Source organism: Cryptotermes secundus, unplaced genomic scaffold (assembly GCF_002891405.2).
Source record: "Cryptotermes secundus unplaced genomic scaffold, Csec_1.0 scaffold1359, whole genome shotgun sequence".
NCBI lineage: Eukaryota > Metazoa > Arthropoda > Insecta > Blattodea > Kalotermitidae > Cryptotermes > Cryptotermes secundus.
The window spans coordinates 149357-167809 of NW_019734334.1; the positions used below are offsets into that span (position 1 = coordinate 149357).

Genomic DNA, 18453 nt, shown 5'->3' on the forward strand with positions numbered 1-18453 from the left:
ATTCCTTGAGCGTTACGAGGATCAAGGTGTTGACTTTCTGGACTTTATTGTGACAGGAGATGAAACTTGGGTATCTTGTCACACACCTGAGAATAAGCGGCAATCAGTGCAATGGCGCTACACGCACCCACCAACAGCGAAAAAATTCAAAACTTCATCATCAAACCAAAAAATCGCGGCAACCATGTACTGGGACAGGAAGGGGTCACTTATCTTCAATTTTTTGCCTCGAGGAGATATCAATTTTACTGCTTACTCTGAGATGCTGAAGAAACTGCATCAGGCTATTCAAAACAAGTGGAAATGAATGCTGATGTGAGGGGTCTGCATCTGCACAATAATGCCCGTTCTCACGGTGCTCACCCCATATAAGAGTTGTTGCAGTCCTTCAGGTGGGAAGTACTGGCCCATCCACCACACAGCCCAGACCTTAAAGCAAGTGACTATTACTTGTTTTCAAAATTGAAGGAAAGTCTGGATAGAAAGACTTTTTCAGCCATGATGAGATTCAAGACACGTTGACACGGCTAAGAGAGCAGGCATGAAATTTCTACAGTGCTGGAATAAAAAAACTCATTCCCACGCTCACTTAGTGCAATAGAATCCATGGTGACTGTATTGGAAAGTAAATAAAGATGCTACAAGTGAATGTAAAAAAAAAGAAAGCTTTACAAACATTTTCTGGACTCTTGTATCTTTACTTTCCAAATAACCTTCATGTGAATGCTTAACAGTGTGTTATTCCTTAATTGCAGCGGCGTGATAGTGAAATTGGACGAGGCAGAGGGCGAGGAGGCCCTGGTGGACCACCTTATGACCGCATGGGTAACAGAGGAGGTGGTGGTGGTGGTGAATTTGGGAATGGAGGTGGAGGTGGCTGGGATAGGCGACCAGGGGGCATGCAGCAGGGTGGTGGTCAAATGGACAAGCAAGAAGCGACATTTACTATCCCAGCTGCAAAGTGTGGCATAGTTATTGGAAGAGGTGAGTACACAGTTCTTCTAAAGAATTGTTTTATGATAACTTTCTGGTAGAGACTTAAATTGTAGTTCATATTGTTTGTCCGAAACATCTCTGAGGGTTTGTCACAATTTACATTTTGCAGCCTGATGTGAAAAAGAGTACTTTACATTCTAGATCTCTGATAACCTGATTTTGATTCCTGTTATATATTGAAAATAAAATCTGGTGACCTTTAGTGATATGAGCTGTATTGCAGTTTGAATGGGAGTGTGGTGTGTTTGTGGACTGCCTCTGTGGTGTACTGGTCAGAGTTCCTGGGTACAGATTAAGAGGCCCAGGTTCGATTCCCAATGCTACCAAATTTTCTGAGAAGTAGTGGGTCTGGAACGGGGTCCACTCAGCCTCGTGAGGATAATTGAGGAGCTATTTCAAGGAACTAGCGGCTCCAATATAGAAAACCGAAATTAACGACAATGGGGATTTGTTACACTGACCACGTGACACCCTCTATCCACTAAAGTTGGCACTATTTTTGCTGACAAGTGGCGGTCGCTCAGTTGGTATAGTTCACTTCCGGACTCAAACCATGGAGTTTTTGTGTGTGTGTGTGTGTGGTGTGGCCCCCCCCCTTTTTTGGGCAACACAACCGTCATCTCCCTCAGTTTTAATAATATTGGAATGATATTACTGTTTATTGCTTTACATGACTGGTTTTGTCAAAAACTGGCTTTTCTGGAGTTGTGGTAACATTTTATTCAGTTTGTTGACATATTTCCTGCAGAGATTTTTGCATTCATTCTGCATGTTTAAATCTTGTTAATGTCTTAACAAGTGACTCAATTTTTATAATTTTCTTGTCACAGGACTTCTCTCAGAAAATATCTTTTATTTCATCTGTATGAAGATGTAAACCTGCAGAACAGAAATATTAATTTTGTGTGGTGGTAGTAATATAATGTTATGAGATGATTTATAATGAGTTCCTTTTTATGGGCTTTTTCTTATGCACTTGCCAGGATATCACAGTCGGTAGAGCAACTGGCTATGTGCTGGGAGACTGGGGCGTAGGGGTTAAAGTTCCGGTAGGGTCAAGAATTTTTTTGACAGATTGTAGGTCAGCCATGTGGTCCACTGAACCTTCTATGCACTGGGTACCAGGGGCTCTGTCCCCGGGGTTAAAGCAGCCAGGGCGTGAAGTTGACCACTCACCAACTAGTGTTGAGGTCAAGAAAATGCGCATATATATGTCCACTCCCCATATCCCTTCATGGCGTTGTGCTTAATTACTTAAGCTCAAGGACAACTACCTTTTTACCTTTACTTACTCTAATTATTATTAAACAATGCAGCATTGTTTGATTTTAATGAGAGGTGATTGACATAGTATTCAGTCATGTTATGGAAAGAACTAATTGCGAAGTTGATGGCACTTGTACCTTTGTAATTAGCATCTGTTTTGTACGTGATCACCAAGATAGACACAAGGATTGATGTACAGAATTGAAAATAAACTGGTCCTGTACCATAATGTAAACAGTTTGGTACATTTTACATAACAGTTTGATGTTTGCAATATCAAGGAATTTGTATTACGTTTTACTTCAGAATACTTTAGTACATCACAACATTCACATAACATTTGGATCCATAAACCAGAAAAAGAGAAGAATCTATGTTCAGTAACATAAGACACCCACTTTTATCAAATTCAGTATTCTTGATTCATTGATGTAAACTTTATAGAGTGATGGTATAGTAAAAAAGTAAAGGTATCCCTGTAACGGGCTGTGGAGGCCCATAGGGTTGTGAGATGTTGAGGTTCCCACATTTTCTAGACAATCGGCTCATAGATGGTGGCAAGGTTGTCAGCCTTATGCGCCAGCCGCCCTTTACCCCCAAGAATATTCCTGGTACTCATTTCTGTTAGAGGCTGAGTCTAACCCAGGGCCATAATGTGGCTGGAAGGATTAGGTAAATTGAAAAAAATGCAATGACCTCATTGGAATTTGATCCCGCAATCTTCCAGTTTGTAGCATAGTGCCTCAACCAACTATGCTACCACATGCCCCCAGAGTGATGGTATATGAAAAGGTAAAGTCCCTGTGCTTAACTAATAAGCACTATGCCATGAAGGTGTATGGGGGAATGGTTGTATAAAGCCACATTTTCTGTACCTTGGCACTAGCTGGATGTGAACGGCCAGCTTCATGCCCCTACCACTTTACCCCCAGGGATAGATCCTACCCACCATACCCTTTGGATAGGAGGTTGGGCAGACTCCAGAGCTGGTCTGGACAAGATGGAGAAGAGAAAATTCTTGACCCTACCAGGACTTGAACTCCTCAGTTGTCCAGCCCTAGAGTCAGTTGCAATATCGACTATGCTATCCCAGCTCCAGAGTGAAGGTATATGCTGTTGTAAAATAATTTCTGCTACTTATGTCCAGCATTTTCTTCCTCCACAAAGAACTGTTAATGTGTTTATTTGTCATTGTGCAGGAGGTGAGACAATCAAACAAATTAATCAGCAGACTGGTGCACACTGTGAATTGGATCGGAGACCACCTCCAAATCCTGCAGAGAAAGTATTTGTAATCCGAGGATCTCCAGACCAAATAGAACAAGCAAAAAGGATAATAAGCGAAAAGATTGGAATGGTGTGTAGCATTTTGTTTACAGAAAGTATAAACTTTCTGGCCCATTGAGCATAGTGCAACAAAGAATTAGCAAGATTTTGTTGTGAAAGACAGTAGAAAGGTTAGCGTAGTTGTGGTGGTGTCAGTGGCAGTGCCACAAAATGAAACTTCCCAGACTTACTGGAAAACCAGAATTGTTTAAACAAAAATTTACAGGTAGAATTGATAAATTTCATATAAGTAGGTTTGAACTGTGTTTCAGGAAATGCAGCTTAGCTGGCTTGTGTTGTAGAGAATTTGTTATAACTGTGAGAATATTAGTCTTTTAAGTGTATTTCTGTAATGCATGGATATCTCTTAACTTAGCAGATGTCTTTCATATGCTTCCAGTGAATGCTGTGTTGCTAGATATATCTGAAGCAACACTTTTCCATACATAGTGAAGCCCCCTTTTAAAAAACAAAGGCCAGTAAATGGAGGATATTTAACATTCTGATTACTGATGTTGTCATTGCAACAGAAGATCAAACAATGGAAAACAAATTGAGGAATACTATATTGGGGGTTGCCAAATTTTCAGATTTGAGTCTGTGTCAAGTGTGTATAGTGTGTAGATGGAAATAAAAGAGGAATAATTTGTGTCTTTCATTGCAGCCTCCTGGACCAGGTGGAGCACCACCTACACAATATCCCATTGGAGGTCAAGGTCCTCCAGGAGGGTAAGATTCTTATTTGTTCTGTTTATCTTGGTCCTGGCTCCAAACATTTACTCTGCATGCATTTCTTCATAAAGTAGGAGCCAAACTTAGTTTCTATACCAGAAGTTAAAACTACATTCATTTACTTATAAAGTGCATTTTAAAGAGGAGGAAGCTATTTGCTGTTCGTGAGAAATTTTTACATAGTTGCCCTCTTGAAATTGGCCCCAGATAAGGGTGCACAGTAACCATATCTTATCATTTGTAGGCATTTTGTTGCTGAAGTAACAGAATGCACATTTTTCCCTAATGGCAGCTTTGAGAAACACATTGTTACATGCACCCATCCTTTAAAATCAGATTGGCGAGGTTGCACTCCCAAAATATCTACAATTTGATGCCACTATTGTTATTATGTCTGGTATTTTTCGTGTGAGGGCTTTCTGTAGTTGACAAAAGTACCCCATTTGATTTTCTAGCCATCGTGGAGCAGATAACTTCACAACAGGTATCAAATCTAGTAGCTGCTGCTCCTACACTAACATACAGATGCATTCAAACAAGAACTTACACTCCACTGTCCTTCTGTGCTGCTTTTGCAATGAAAAGAGACGTCATTTCAACTGTGTGAAGTCATCTCTACAGCCAGTTAGCCAGTGTGAAGTGCACGTGTTCTCAGTATTTTGTTTATGTGCACTCCAGAGATATTGCAAATAGTTATCTCCAGAATTTAATAATTGGGAATTTATTTCCTTCACTTCGTGATTCTGGATTTCTTTGCCATTACAGACAAGGTCCACCTCAGCATTTTGCTCCTCAGGGTTGGGGTGGTGGATACCAACCATGGCAAAGCCAGCAGCATCCCAATGATCCAAGTACGTTTGTACAGTGTTATCAGTTACCATTGTAATTGCTAGTGTAGATGTATTTTTTGCATACAGAGTTTTGTTTAGGGTCTGAAGTATTTAGTGTAAATACTCACCATAGTTATTTTCTCATTAAATATTTTGATGTTTTGGATGTCTAGTTACAGTAGCCTTCCAAATTACTACATTAATTTTGTTACCGCAGGTGGTGGTGCCCAAGTTCAGGTAAACCCTGCAACAGGACAACCAGATTACAGCATTCAGTGGGCAGAGTACTATCGTTCCCTTGGTATGCATAGAGAAGCGGAGATGATTGAACAGCAAGCCAAGGCCAGCAAGGTAATGTGTGATGTTTCAGAAAAGAATGGCGGAACTTGGGGGAAGGGTCTGCTGATGTGTCACAGTTACTACCCAGAATGTAGACTACCGATGCAGTTGCAAAGAACATTCTCACATTTCTTTTCACATTATCTTAAAAAAGACCATATGTGTAAATCATGTGAAAATATTCTTTCCACAGAAAATCGGTATGTCATGTGATGCCATCTGTTGATGAAAGTGCTGTTGTGTTCGAGTTGATTTTATTTCTCTAGCAGTTTAAACACACTTACCAAGATGGTCTGATTGGCTGATGGTGTATAAAGGGTTAAGTGAGGGAAAACATGGGATGAAGAGTGGTAGAATCCCCATTTAACATTTATTGATTTAAGGTTCTTCCCTAAGAGCCTTGTTAACTCCAAGTTTCCCTTTTAAACTTGTACTAATTTGAATAAAAGAAATTTGTGTTAAGAAGCTGGGTTGACCCCAGGGCCACAGTGCAGCTGGAAGGATTAGGTCAGTTGAAAGATCCGTTGACATTGGGAATTGATCCCACAACCTTCTAGCTTGTAGCATAGTGGCTACCACTACGCTACCACATGCCCATCTGATATGAATAACAGCTTGCAAATGCGAGTTGTCACCTTCACTCATAGCTAACTTGAATGGCTAAGAGCAGCAGCTTTCTTGGCATGGATATTAAGAGGCAGGCAGAAAGGTTGTAACTGAAATTTATTTTTTGTGAATGTTCAAGAAATGAGTGATGAGTGAAGTCATTTGTTTGCTGGTTTTTTGGATGCAAAATATAGCATATGGAATGGTCTGGAGATCTGAATTGTTTTAAAGGAGAAAGTGAAAAGTTTGAGGCACCGATTATTGGAAGGTTAACTGCTGATTGCTTTTGACAAAAAAAAGTGGACTTATTGAAGCAGCCTAGAGCCAGGGACTGAATAAAATTATTATGAAAGGAGTTGCATGGAAAATAATGTTTTGTACAAGCCAAAATTGATGTGCCTTGAAAACAGTGATAGCTTCTTATGAAGAAAGTCGTCTTCTGGGTTTAGGCACCGTGTATTCTTCGTTTTGGCCGACGTTTCGGAGGAACGTAGCGCCTCCATCTTCANGCTTCTTATGAAGTTTAGGTCCTAGAACACAGATATACTTGCTTCAGAGAACAGATGGGGGGTTGAGGCAATGCCATATACATTGCAGATATGACAGGCAGTCTCCATTGATAAAGCAATGCTGAGTGATTTCAAGTTTTATACAGGCTCGCATTGATTCTCTGAGACAAGTAAGTTTGTTCTTTAATCATAACTAACAGTTCCTCCAACTTTGCCCCTGATTATCATACACGAGTTTTATAGGCTCCTGCATATTATGAGGCCATATTCTTAACCCATTTGACCTGAACAGGTTGGCCTAGAGGTAATGCTTGGACTAGGTGGGGTGGGGTTGTACATCCAGAAAAGTTCTGGTATAGTACCTTGAACTGGCCATATACACTTCCTTCCAAATCCTCTCCATCCTTCAGCCATTGTAATACCTGATGTGTATAGTCTCTTTGCTTAAAGTGTCATTAAATAACATGAGGGCACTTTAAATTTAGGCATGCAGAATAAATCTGGTTCTGAAAGTAGTAATAACTTTTCAGTATATGATGTGCCATAGGAAGTTCAGTTCTTAATTTCTGTATTTTTATGAGCCTGTGGCTAGTAAATTTACGAACAAATCTGTATGGGACTGTACTGGAAGCAAATTATATTCACATTTAAGGGACGAGAAAGTCAAGTGGTGTCATTAGATTACAGTGTTCATCTTATTGCTTAATGTTTGGTGTATGTTACAGGGTCTGCAGCCTCAGCAAGCTGCACAGCCTACACCTCAACAGGCAGGTCCCCAGCCAGGTGCTGGAGCACAAAATGGACAGCCAGACTACAGTGCTCAGTGGGCAGAATATTACCGCTCCATAGGCAAGGTTAAAGAGGCAGAAGCAATTGAGGCCCAGATGAAGGCTGGCAAGGTCAATTCAATACAGTGGTACCCCCATTTATTGTTCTTGAGTTATAGTTTGCCCTTGTCAAATTTCAGTATTCCCACATCAGTCTTTATTATTAAATTACCTTAGGTTAATGTTCAGGTTTACTGCTCCCAAAGGAAACCTTAAATTGGAGTTTTGCTTTACAGTTAAAACTTGAGCAGTTAGTCACTGGCTTCCCACCGCGGTGGCCCGGGTTCGATCCCAGGTGGTCAGGTGGGATTTGTGGTGGACAAAGTGGCGCTGGGGCCTGTTTTCTCTGAGTACTTCGGTTTCCCCTGCCAATCTTCATTCCACCAAATTCTCCATCATAATCACCCGGGGCAGGCTACAATAAGCCAATCAGTGGCCGCCGTGCTGAGTGGACCCAGTTGGACTCCACCCCCCACTAAGCAAATTTAAAAAAAAAATACAGTTAAAATATCGCCTGAGTGGTTTCCTCTGCAGTGCTAGGGTAGGTGAAGCGATTGAGACACATACTGAAGATGCCATTTGCCCCCCACCCCATATGTAGTTATCACGTGAATTTCAGTACTTAACATATTCACTGCCAGAAATGAGCTTAGAAAATCTATTCATTGGATGATAGTCACATTAGACCATCTTTTATAATTTGGGCAAGGGGAAGATTGAGATATGAATGTGAATAGACATTGCCTGAGGGGTCACTAATGATTACTGACTGCTGTTATGTTTATCACCATCTCCCTGACCTTATGTCTCTGTGTGCATGTGTTTTTTTGGGGGGGGGGTAATATGGTAGCTAACATATGAAATAGGACAATTTTGTAATTTCTTTGTGTGGATTCACAGCTGATATCTAACATTGGCCTTTGTAAGTTGTACCAAGGCACAGTCATGACAGCAAAAGATTAGGACCAGAAATAGAAGACAGTCTTAGAAATTGCAAGTGGCAGCATTTCTGATGCAAGTTTTATATCTAATACAATAGAATGAAGGGAGATATTTTTGGAATCCTCAAATGGATTCAGGTCAGCCAGGATTTTCTAAAAGCTCTTACCTACCATCCATTTCACCCCTTTTCCAACACTCGTGCAGTTTCGTTTGTATAACAAAATTGCTGCACAGTACGTGGAAATTTTATAACTACCCCGCTTTATGCAGATCATTCTTACCCAAGCCAATTTGTATGCATAGTAGCTAGTGGCGGTCAGAACTGACTTTAGGAACTTGTAATAGGGAAGGGTTGCAGGGTATAACAGTATACTGCCGTTCTTACTAGGGCAGTTACTACAACAGTATACAACTCAAAAGAGCTGTGTTTTAGAATTGAATGTAAGGTTTACATAGCAATAAATTTGAAAGAAATCTATTGTAGTTCTTTTCCCATAGTAAACATAGCAGGTTCGACAATTTATGAAATTAGCATGGAATTCCGAACGGTTAACAGAATTTCTGAAGTTCATATCTGAAAGAGTTCCTACATTTAGGCAGTTGCTGTAAATTGTGAATATTTTTCCTGATTCCACCTAAAGATGGCTATAAAAGTATTTTTTCATGTATTTAAGTAATATTGGTTTAGTAAAGAACCCACTTATTGTAAACGATTTTTTAACTTCCAGGATCCAAACAACAATCAGTGTTTTCATTTACTGTGCTGGAAATTCATGCAGCCATATTTTGGCGAGTGAAGTAACATGTAGAACATATGAACAGTAGGCCATTGAAAACACGGTGCAAGGGCCCATTAATGTTCCAATTGCCACTTCTGGCACCATAGGTCCTTTGATTCTTGACTGAAGTTTTTTCATGATTGTTTCATATGGCAGGTATTTCAGGAAATCAATCTTATGTTACCAATTATGTGTAGTATTTCTTTGTGTACAAATAATTCTTTATTCATACTGTAAAGTGTACCTGGTAATGGCCAGTAAACATGTCAGCAATACCTGGGCCATTGTTATGCAGTTGCTTGATAAACAGGTTCACTGTTGTTCAGCTATAGCAATGGAAANGTGCTAGGGTAGGTGAAGCGATTGAGACACATACTGAAGATGCCATTTGCCCCCCACCCCATATGTAGTTATCACGTGAATTTCAGTACTTAACATATTCACTGCCAGAAATGAGCTTAGAAAATCTATTCATTGGATGATAGTCACATTAGACCATCTTTTATAATTTGGGGAAGGGGAAGATTGAGATATGAATGTGAATAGACATTGCCTGAGGGGTCACTAATGATTACTGACTGCTGTTATGTTTATCACCATCTCCCTGACCTTATGTCTCTGTGTGCATGTGTTTTTTTGGGGGGGGGGTAATATGGTAGCTAACATATGAAATAGGACAATTTTGTAATTTCTTTGTGTGGATTCACAGCTGATATCTAACATTGGCCTTTGTAAGTTGTACCAAGGCACAGTCATGACAGCAAAAGATTAGGACCAGAAATAGAAGACAGTCTTAGAAATTGCAAGTGGCAGCATTTCTGATGCAAGTTTTATATCTAATACAATAGAATGAAGGGAGATATTTTTGGAATCCTCAAATGGATTCAGGTCAGCCAGGATTTTCTAAAAGCTCTTACCTACCATCCATTTCACCCCTTTTCCAACACTCGTGCAGTTTCGTTTGTATAACAAAATTGCTGCACAGTACGTGGAAATTTTATAACTACCCCGCTTTATGCAGATCATTCTTACCCAAGCCAATTTGTATGCATAGTAGCTAGTGGCGGTCAGAACTGACTTTAGGAACTTGTAATAGGGAAGGGTTGCAGGGTATAACAGTATACTGCCGTTCTTACTAGGGCAGTTACTACAACAGTATACAACTCAAAAGAGCTGTGTTTTAGAATTGAATGTAAGGTTTACATAGCAATAAATTTGAAAGAAATCTATTGTAGTTCTTTTCCCATAGTAAACATAGCAGGTTCGACAATTTATGAAATTAGCATGGAATTCCGAACGGTTAACAGAATTTCTGAAGTTCATATCTGAAAGAGTTCCTACATTTAGGCAGTTGCTGTAAATTGTGAATATTTTTCCTGATTCCACCTAAAGATGGCTATAAAAGTATTTTTTCATGTATTTAAGTAATATTGGTTTAGTAAAGAACCCACTTATTGTAAACGATTTTTTAACTTCCAGGATCCAAACAACAATCAGTGTTTTCATTTACTGTGCTGGAAATTCATGCAGCCATATTTTGGCGAGTGAAGTAACATGTAGAACATATGAACAGTAGGCCATTGAAAACACGGTGCAAGGGCCCATTAATGTTCCAATTGCCACTTCTGGCACCATAGGTCCTTTGATTCTTGACTGAAGTTTTTTCATGATTGTTTCATATGGCAGGTATTTCAGGAAATCAATCTTATGTTACCAATTATGTGTAGTATTTCTTTGTGTACAAATAATTCTTTATTCATACTGTAAAGTGTACCTGGTAATGGCCAGTAAACATGTCAGCAATACCTGGGCCATTGTTATGCAGTTGCTTGATAAACAGGTTCACTGTTGTTCAGCTATAGCAATGGAAATGATGTTTTCTGTGTGGTTTGTGCTGAGATGTCATAAGCAGGACAGTTTGAACTGACTGGTGGTAAACTGCCTATTGTAAAGTAACTTCGACTTTGACAATGAATTAGTTGTTGGTTGAAGTTGTCAGCATTTCAGTTGAGTGAAGTGACATGAATTAGGTGGTTGGTGAGAGAAAGTTCAGTTGAAAGTCATCCTGTGAAGATAAGACTAGGGGGTTGGTGTAAAATGGCTGCCAGCCTGGGACCCAGTTAGTTGAGTTGTCAGTTGACGAATTCTGCACAGGCAGCTGTGACAAAGAGTACCTGAGTTTAGGAAGCTGAAGAAACTCCCTTGGCAGAAGCTAGAACAGCTAGCAGAGATTAGTAGATTGAGGACACTCATCTGTGTGTGTCAGTGGTCTGTAAAATGTAGTTCCAAGTGGTGTATACAGGCAGTCAATAAATCCAGTTCACCAATCCATTTTGCATCTGTAGTCACACACCCAGGGAACATGACAGCGCTTAAGCACTCGTACATTATTTTGTCATAAGTACAGGGTATGCAAAAAGAATGGTGCAGTTTTAAAAGTTAATAAGTTTATTTCTCAGCGGTGGCAATTGTCCAAGTTTCTCATGCTTACTGCATCGTTGCGGGGTCAGTTGTAAAGATGGCTTTGCAGCAGGAGAAGGCTTTCTTTGTGCTCTGTTTTGAGATATCCCGGTCTGTGATGCGAGAGTTTCATGCACGGTTTCAAAAAGACGCACCACACAAGAATAACATTAACAGGTGGTACCAACAATTTGTAGAAACTGGATGCTTGTGTAAAGGCAAGAGTCTTGGTCGACCTCATGTGTCTGATAACATTGAAGGAGTGCGTGAGGCATTTCAGTGAAGTCCCCATAAGTCAGTGCATAGAGAAGGCAGGGAATTAGGCATGCCAAAAATGACTGTGTGGAATGTGTTGTGTAAGCGGCTATTCTTTATGCCATACAAAATGCGATTTGTGCAGGCCATTAAACCAGCAGACAAAGTTAAAAGGCATGACTTGTGAGGAGATGCAGTTGAGAATGGAGGAAGGTTGGTTCGTAGAAAGACTGATCTTCTCTGATGAAGCCACATTCCACATCAGTGGACATGCTACACTGGGTCTGGGATGAGTTTGATTACTGTGTGGGTGTGTTGTGTGACCCAGGGTGCACACATTGAAGGTTTGTCATTAATGCGTGAGAAGCTTGGACAGTTGCTGTCGCTGATGGTATAGTCGTGCCCATGTAAGTTGAGAAATAAATTTCTTATTAACTTTTGAAACTGCACCATTCTCTGTGTATACCCTGTATATGCACCAAAGCTTATGGATGACAGTTTCTTGATGTAATTTTGCATAAGCCCAGTTCTCTGGAAACACATTATTGGGGTAAGAAATGTCATTCTCGCAGAGATTTCACTGTGTGTGTGCATGCACATGGGTAAGAGAGGAGTTGAAATCATTAGCCATTACAAGTGACCCTGAAACTTAGAAAAACATAACTAAGTCTGTAAACCACTGAATGCAAAGCTTTGCATTTTAGACTGGTCAGCCTGGCGGAGGGGCTCCAGGTGGACCCCAACAGCAGCCGCAACAGCAGCAACCTGGTGGGGCACCACAGCAGCCAGGTCAAGGAGCACCACAGCAGCAGCAACCTCCTTACGGACAGCCATACGGCTACCAGGCAGCAGCTGCTGCAGGCTACTATGGAGGTGCCCCAGGTATGTTATGCCTGTAGTGCTGATGGTGATGTTGAAAAGGAGGCTTTCTGTGTAAGGAAGTTTGATAGTTCAGATTTGCTGTAATACCTGTTTGGTTAGTGGGCACACACAGTCTTTCATACTCATTACACCTTTACTGGGCATGTACATTTCAGTAATGTCTGTGGGTCATTTACTGTTAGAAAGAGGTTGTGTATAGGTCTTACAGGCTTACTTTGAGTGGTGTCACCTGCACAAAGTAAAAGCTGCTGCTTCACTTACATGGGGTTATAATGTAGTTCTATCTCCTCTGTGAGATGGTAGAACATGGGATTCATAATTTGTTCATTGAACAGAATTTCAGTCTGCCCTAATAACACTTTTAACCTTTATCCTACGGCCCTTTAAACTTAGGCTGTGGCGGCAGTACGGAATTATTTAAAGGGCCGCTCTTAGAAATCCGTAAAAGCTGNTGGTTTCAAAAGTGTGAAGGTGGCTACCTTGTGCTAAGAAGGCACCCACAACTTCCTTCTCTTATTTTTATTCCCCCCTCCCCATTACTCATTTGAGATTGTCTTGTCAAGAAGAAGAATGTATGGAATTAGAAATATACGATGGGGTACCCAAAAGGAACNGCGTACAAGGACGATGCTATGGGGAAAACTCAAGTGTTTGAGTGGTTTTCCCGTTTCAAAAATGGTGAAATGTCAATTGATGACAAACCTCGTTCTGGTTGTCCTTCCACGGCCCGAACACATGAAAACGTTGAAAAAATTCGTGAAATCATCAGGGAAGATCGACGACGGACCATTGAAGAAATTGTGGAGTTGTCGGGAGTGACTTGGAGCTCAGTTCAGCAAATTTTGACAGAAGATTTGGGAATGGAAAGGGTGGCTGCTGAACAAAAACAAGGTCGCGTGGAAGCATGCTGTGCTTTGAAAGAAGAGTCCTGAAATGATCAAAACTTTTTTTTTTTGTTTCCTCGAATGAAAAGAGACATGAAAGGAAAGCGTTTTGCTGATGTTGCTGAGGTGAAGGAAAAAACGACGAAGGCACTGTCAAGCATCTCAAAAGATGAATTTAGACAGTGTTTTGAAAAAAGGAATAAATGTCTAGACAAGTGTATTAGTGTAAGTGGGGGAGTACTTTGAAGGTGATTGAAGGTTTGTGCTTAAAATTTGAATAAATAAGTTTTGAAAAAATAAGTTCGGTTTCATTTGGGTACCCCCACGTATTTTTATTGTGGTTTATTCTACAGTATTTATTTATTATTTACTGGTGGTGTCAGTAGCTCAGACTATGTGGTAGACATGGTGGAACTTGGCTTGTGAGACACATGCAGCTATTTTAAACCATTTGTCATGTGGAAACAAAACATTAGTCAGGCCCTTCATTCAGGTGTAATAAATAAGGAAATTAAGATACAAGGATGCAATAACAGTGCTATTCATTTATTCATGAGAGGGACCCTCATTTATGAAAATTGAAGTAATGATGAAAACTGTAACCAGAAGGTACTGGATGTTACTGCTTTAGTTGTCTCTATGATATGTGCTGTAGGAAAGGCATGAGAATTGTTTTAATCCAACCAATCCATCTGAAATGTGAAGTGTATCCCACTGTCTCTCTTTATCCTCGGGCTTACACTTAGCCACAAGGGCAGAGAGGCACATCACAGTTACTTCTGATTTAATTATTGATTTTAGATGCCCCAAAGATGGGCAGTATAGCCATATACAGGCTAGAGAAGGTAGATAATGTGTTAGTGCCTTTCAGCATGGTAAGGTTCAAAACCATACATAAAATTGTAGGAGGCATAAGAATATATTACTAGATGTGAAAGAGGAGGAGAATAAGCAAGAAGATGTATATTTAATAATGAAATGTGATAACAGTATGAAAGGCACTTAAAGAGGTGGACTAATAGACACAGATACAAATCAGTAACTGTAGCAGAAGAAAAACAGTTTTGATAAGCATGTAACAGCAGACTTGACATTACTGACTATTATTAATAGTATGGCCACTTGAATGTGAACAGCCAGAGTGGTTACTGGTATGGAATAGTGGGAATAGAGAGCTATTGTACACTGATGTTACTTAACACATTGCGGACCGGTGGTTTAAACATTTAAATCACCCTGAGGACCGGCGTTTTTAAACCTACTACCCTAACTTGTGCACTGCTCACTTTAAAAATTAATATAAAATCTCCTAATTAATTTTATGAACTGAAATTTTTTGAGAACACTTACCAGAGCTCCTAGAAGTGCTTGCGCATGTGATATCTCTGGAAACATTCCCCTTTGTGAAGAGGCATTACGCAGAAGTTGCACATGTAGGCAGTTCTACTCTTCTTCTTGTGCTCTGCGCACACACGGCACTGCCTAGAAGGGTGTTTCTTCTTGCAATATTCACTCTTCACAATTTTCACGAGAATATGTTTCCGCATATCACCCGAGAGTCGGCCAGGGGGGTCTACTTGAGGCCTCTGGCGGGTGCGAACAGATGGCCCCGGCTGCACTACGTCTGTGTCTGACGCAGGTACTGCCGCCACCGTGACGTCAGTAGCCCAAGCTTTTGCCAGTTTCAACAGAAATGCTTTGTATTTCAAAGTAGAATTTCTGTTCACCTTTTTGAAAACCGTAAATGAATTGAAAATTGCACAGTTTATAAGCCACAGTGCAACTTTCTTCGTCCATTTTACTGTTTTCCTAGGAAGGGAATAATAGGCCAAGAACTGGTCGGCCCTATCAACTCCTTTCATGAACATATTATACTCGGAAATACAAAGAGGCTTCTTTACTTGCCCGTGTCGTCTTTGAACATCGACCATGCTCGAATTGTGAATAGTGGAAACCATATTCACAACGCGAGTATCCCTCCAGGACTGAAGAAGAATGTCCTCCTTCCTCCTGAATGCGGTGTCGCCACGTTTCAGGCGTTTACATTCCTCTTTCAGATCTGGAGGGAGGCCTCTGTTCACCCTAATTGTACCACAAATACGTACTTTCCTTGAAAGTAGGTATTGCTTTCCCGACACTCGCACTTTCAACGGAGCTCTCACTTTCACTTGACACATTTTGGGCAGCCCTGTGGCCCCCATCACCGTCACTGTCACTGATAATGGCCTCGCTATCAGAAGACAAAGCAGTTGGCAAATCTGATAGCTCATCGGAGAACATATCTAATATTTCCTGTCCTCCAAGAGATCGCAACTGCTTTCGTCTCTGAGCCATGTTGAACTGGTAGCTGCGTGGTTGATACGTGCAAGCTTGGATTAGAACAAAGCCAATTTTGTTTAGGTTGTGACAGGAAATGACTCTGGTCGAGTTACTAGATAAGGCAGCAATCATTCCCGAGGTCATCTATGCAGTAGTTACGATTCAACGAAGCCACACAGCGATATATAGCGTTTTGGAACATAACGTGACTGTAGAGGGCCATATGGCCCGCCCGGTCCGCAACGCTTGGAAACGTAGAGGGCCATATGGCCCCTCCGGTCGGCAATGTGTTAAATACTGTGATGATAACCTAAGAAAATTGCCTCTGTTGTGGGTAGCTTAAATGCCACTCTGGTCCCCTCTTCACGGTAGAGTCAAGTTATGAAGCAAATACACGAACACTATACATAGCCAAAACACATACATTAAGTCAACTTTAGTTACAATAAAGATTATCCAAGGACAGTCAACTTGAGTTCCCCAAAGTCATAAATTCACTCCTACCTTATATGCTATAAAGATCAAGAACAAAGAAATTTTTTCCTTGTTGGTGAGTAAACCAAATTATCAATATATACTTGCATATACCTGGCAGCAGCATGATGAGTGCCTTTTTGCTCCAACAGTGTTGGGTAGGACATAAGTGATGGAATTAAAAAGAGAAAGGAAAAAGAAAGAACCAAAAGGATCTGGAACTGAATTTTGGTGTGTACACCATGCTGTTAAAGGAGCAAGTGATTGAGGTGGTAGCTACATACTGCTACCCTGGAAGTAATTTGGGGTTCCAGGGGTAGAGGAAAATGCAAGGATTGGTCAACATTAGAAGGGCAGCAAGCAGATATCTGGGAAGGAAGCAGGCTGGGTGAACCAAAGAAATTCAAGAATATGATGTATTGATCTGAATGGCTCAAATATGATACATCCTAAATGCAAGCAAATACATGTACTTTAAGCTTGAATGGGCTGATGCACAAAGTTTACTCTCATGGCACATGTGTCAGATGGGACAGACTTCAAAATATGATTGTCAAGAGAAGTTTGGTTTAAAAAACTGGCACAGTTTTCAAGTGAGAAATTTGTCTGAAATCTGGATGTGTATTGTATTTGCATGATACTTGTAGGTTACAGAATGTGGTAGTCGATAATATTTAAAGCATCTAAACATTTCATTTGAAAGAGTTTTCCTACAGCTGGTAGAATATCTGCTTGGAGTGTGATACATTTTTGTGTGTATTGTGACAGTGATTTGCATGCAGAAAAAATGAGAATATTTTAAATCATTGTAAAAGTTTGTGTGTATTGTGACAGTGATTTGCATGCTGAAAAAATGAGAATATTTTAAATCATTGTAAAAGTACTTCTATTGCACCAATTATATATTGTGGCACAAATATGACATGTTCTAATTTGGATGATTGGATTTATTAGCACCTTAGTAACACACTTTTTCTTAATCACACTTAAATACATGCAATTCAGCACTATTGCTGAGTTACACACTTTCCAATTTGCTGTTGCGCGTTCACTAGGATTCTCTGTCTTCACTAGCCTCCTAGCAGCAGATTACAACACAAACTGTCACTTCAAATCACCACACATATTACACATAAAATCTTCCAATCACACTTTAATCAATCACTCCAATCACTCCTGGTTCCACTTTGCTTTGTATGCTCCCACCGCTACTATTTGTCTTGTAACTCAGGACTCAGGACTGTGCCACACACACTGTCACTTCTAACTCAATCTCTTCTTGTGATTCCACCACTTCTATTTCTCTCTTGTAACTCGTAACTGCTAACTAAACTATGACACTTATATAGCCGAGGGACAGAAATCGCATCACCGTAAATATGTCACATGATCACTACCAACAACTGTTGTGTGACGTCACCACACGCGTTGCATAGCAACATCCCATCCATGGACACAGAAAAACAGTGCTCCTGTACTGTTGGCTGTGTGTGTTGTAGGCGTCTTCTAGCAATGGCTGATGTTTACATATTCATCGCCCAGCAGTGAGTCTACATGCTACAGTATAATATGAAAGTGATTTTTTTTTTAAATATGGATTGAATTGAACATGTATTGTAATTAATAGGATGTGTGTTGGAATTTTTTTGAGAATTGTGACCGGATTTGTAAAATCCAAATTAAGCTAATGGGTATCGAGACCTTAATGAATGTTAAGATTTTTTGCCTGATGCTTGCTGGAGGCTGATAATAGAAAGGCTTTCTGGTTTCTGTTGGGCATAGAACAATACTGGGGGCTCTTCACAGATGTTAGTTAATATTATCATCTGCAGCCCAATTCCCTCAACATTTTTCCAACTTAAATTTCTTTTGGGGTCAAGCTCATGTCTTTACTAGCTTAAATTTAAGTCATGAACCTATTTAGGATTTACTTTTTTTTTTTTTTTTTTTTTTTTTTTTTTTTTTTTTTTTTTTTTTTTTTTTTTTTTATTTTTTGTTTTTTTTTTTTTTTCTTTTTTGTCTTTTTT

General features: G+C 40.1%; 1 protein-coding gene across 4 annotated transcripts in view; it reads left to right on the top strand.

The window, feature by feature from the left end:
* The window catches only part of LOC111868701 (far upstream element-binding protein 1), a gene marked incomplete in the record, with an annotated part of 82212 nt that overhangs the window by 54870 nt on the left and 8889 nt on the right, over positions 1 to 18453 (top strand). For 3 of the 4 annotated variants that reach the window (XM_023859594.2, XM_023859595.2, XM_023859596.2), the window contains 7 exon segments: positions 756 to 984; positions 3462 to 3619; positions 4253 to 4317; positions 5086 to 5171; positions 5368 to 5501; positions 7330 to 7503; positions 12572 to 12749. In XM_023859594.2, the coding sequence (XP_023715362.2) occupies positions 756 to 984; positions 3462 to 3619; positions 4253 to 4317; positions 5086 to 5171; positions 5368 to 5501; positions 7330 to 7503; positions 12572 to 12749 (1024 nt within the window). 4 annotated transcript variants of the gene reach the window in all.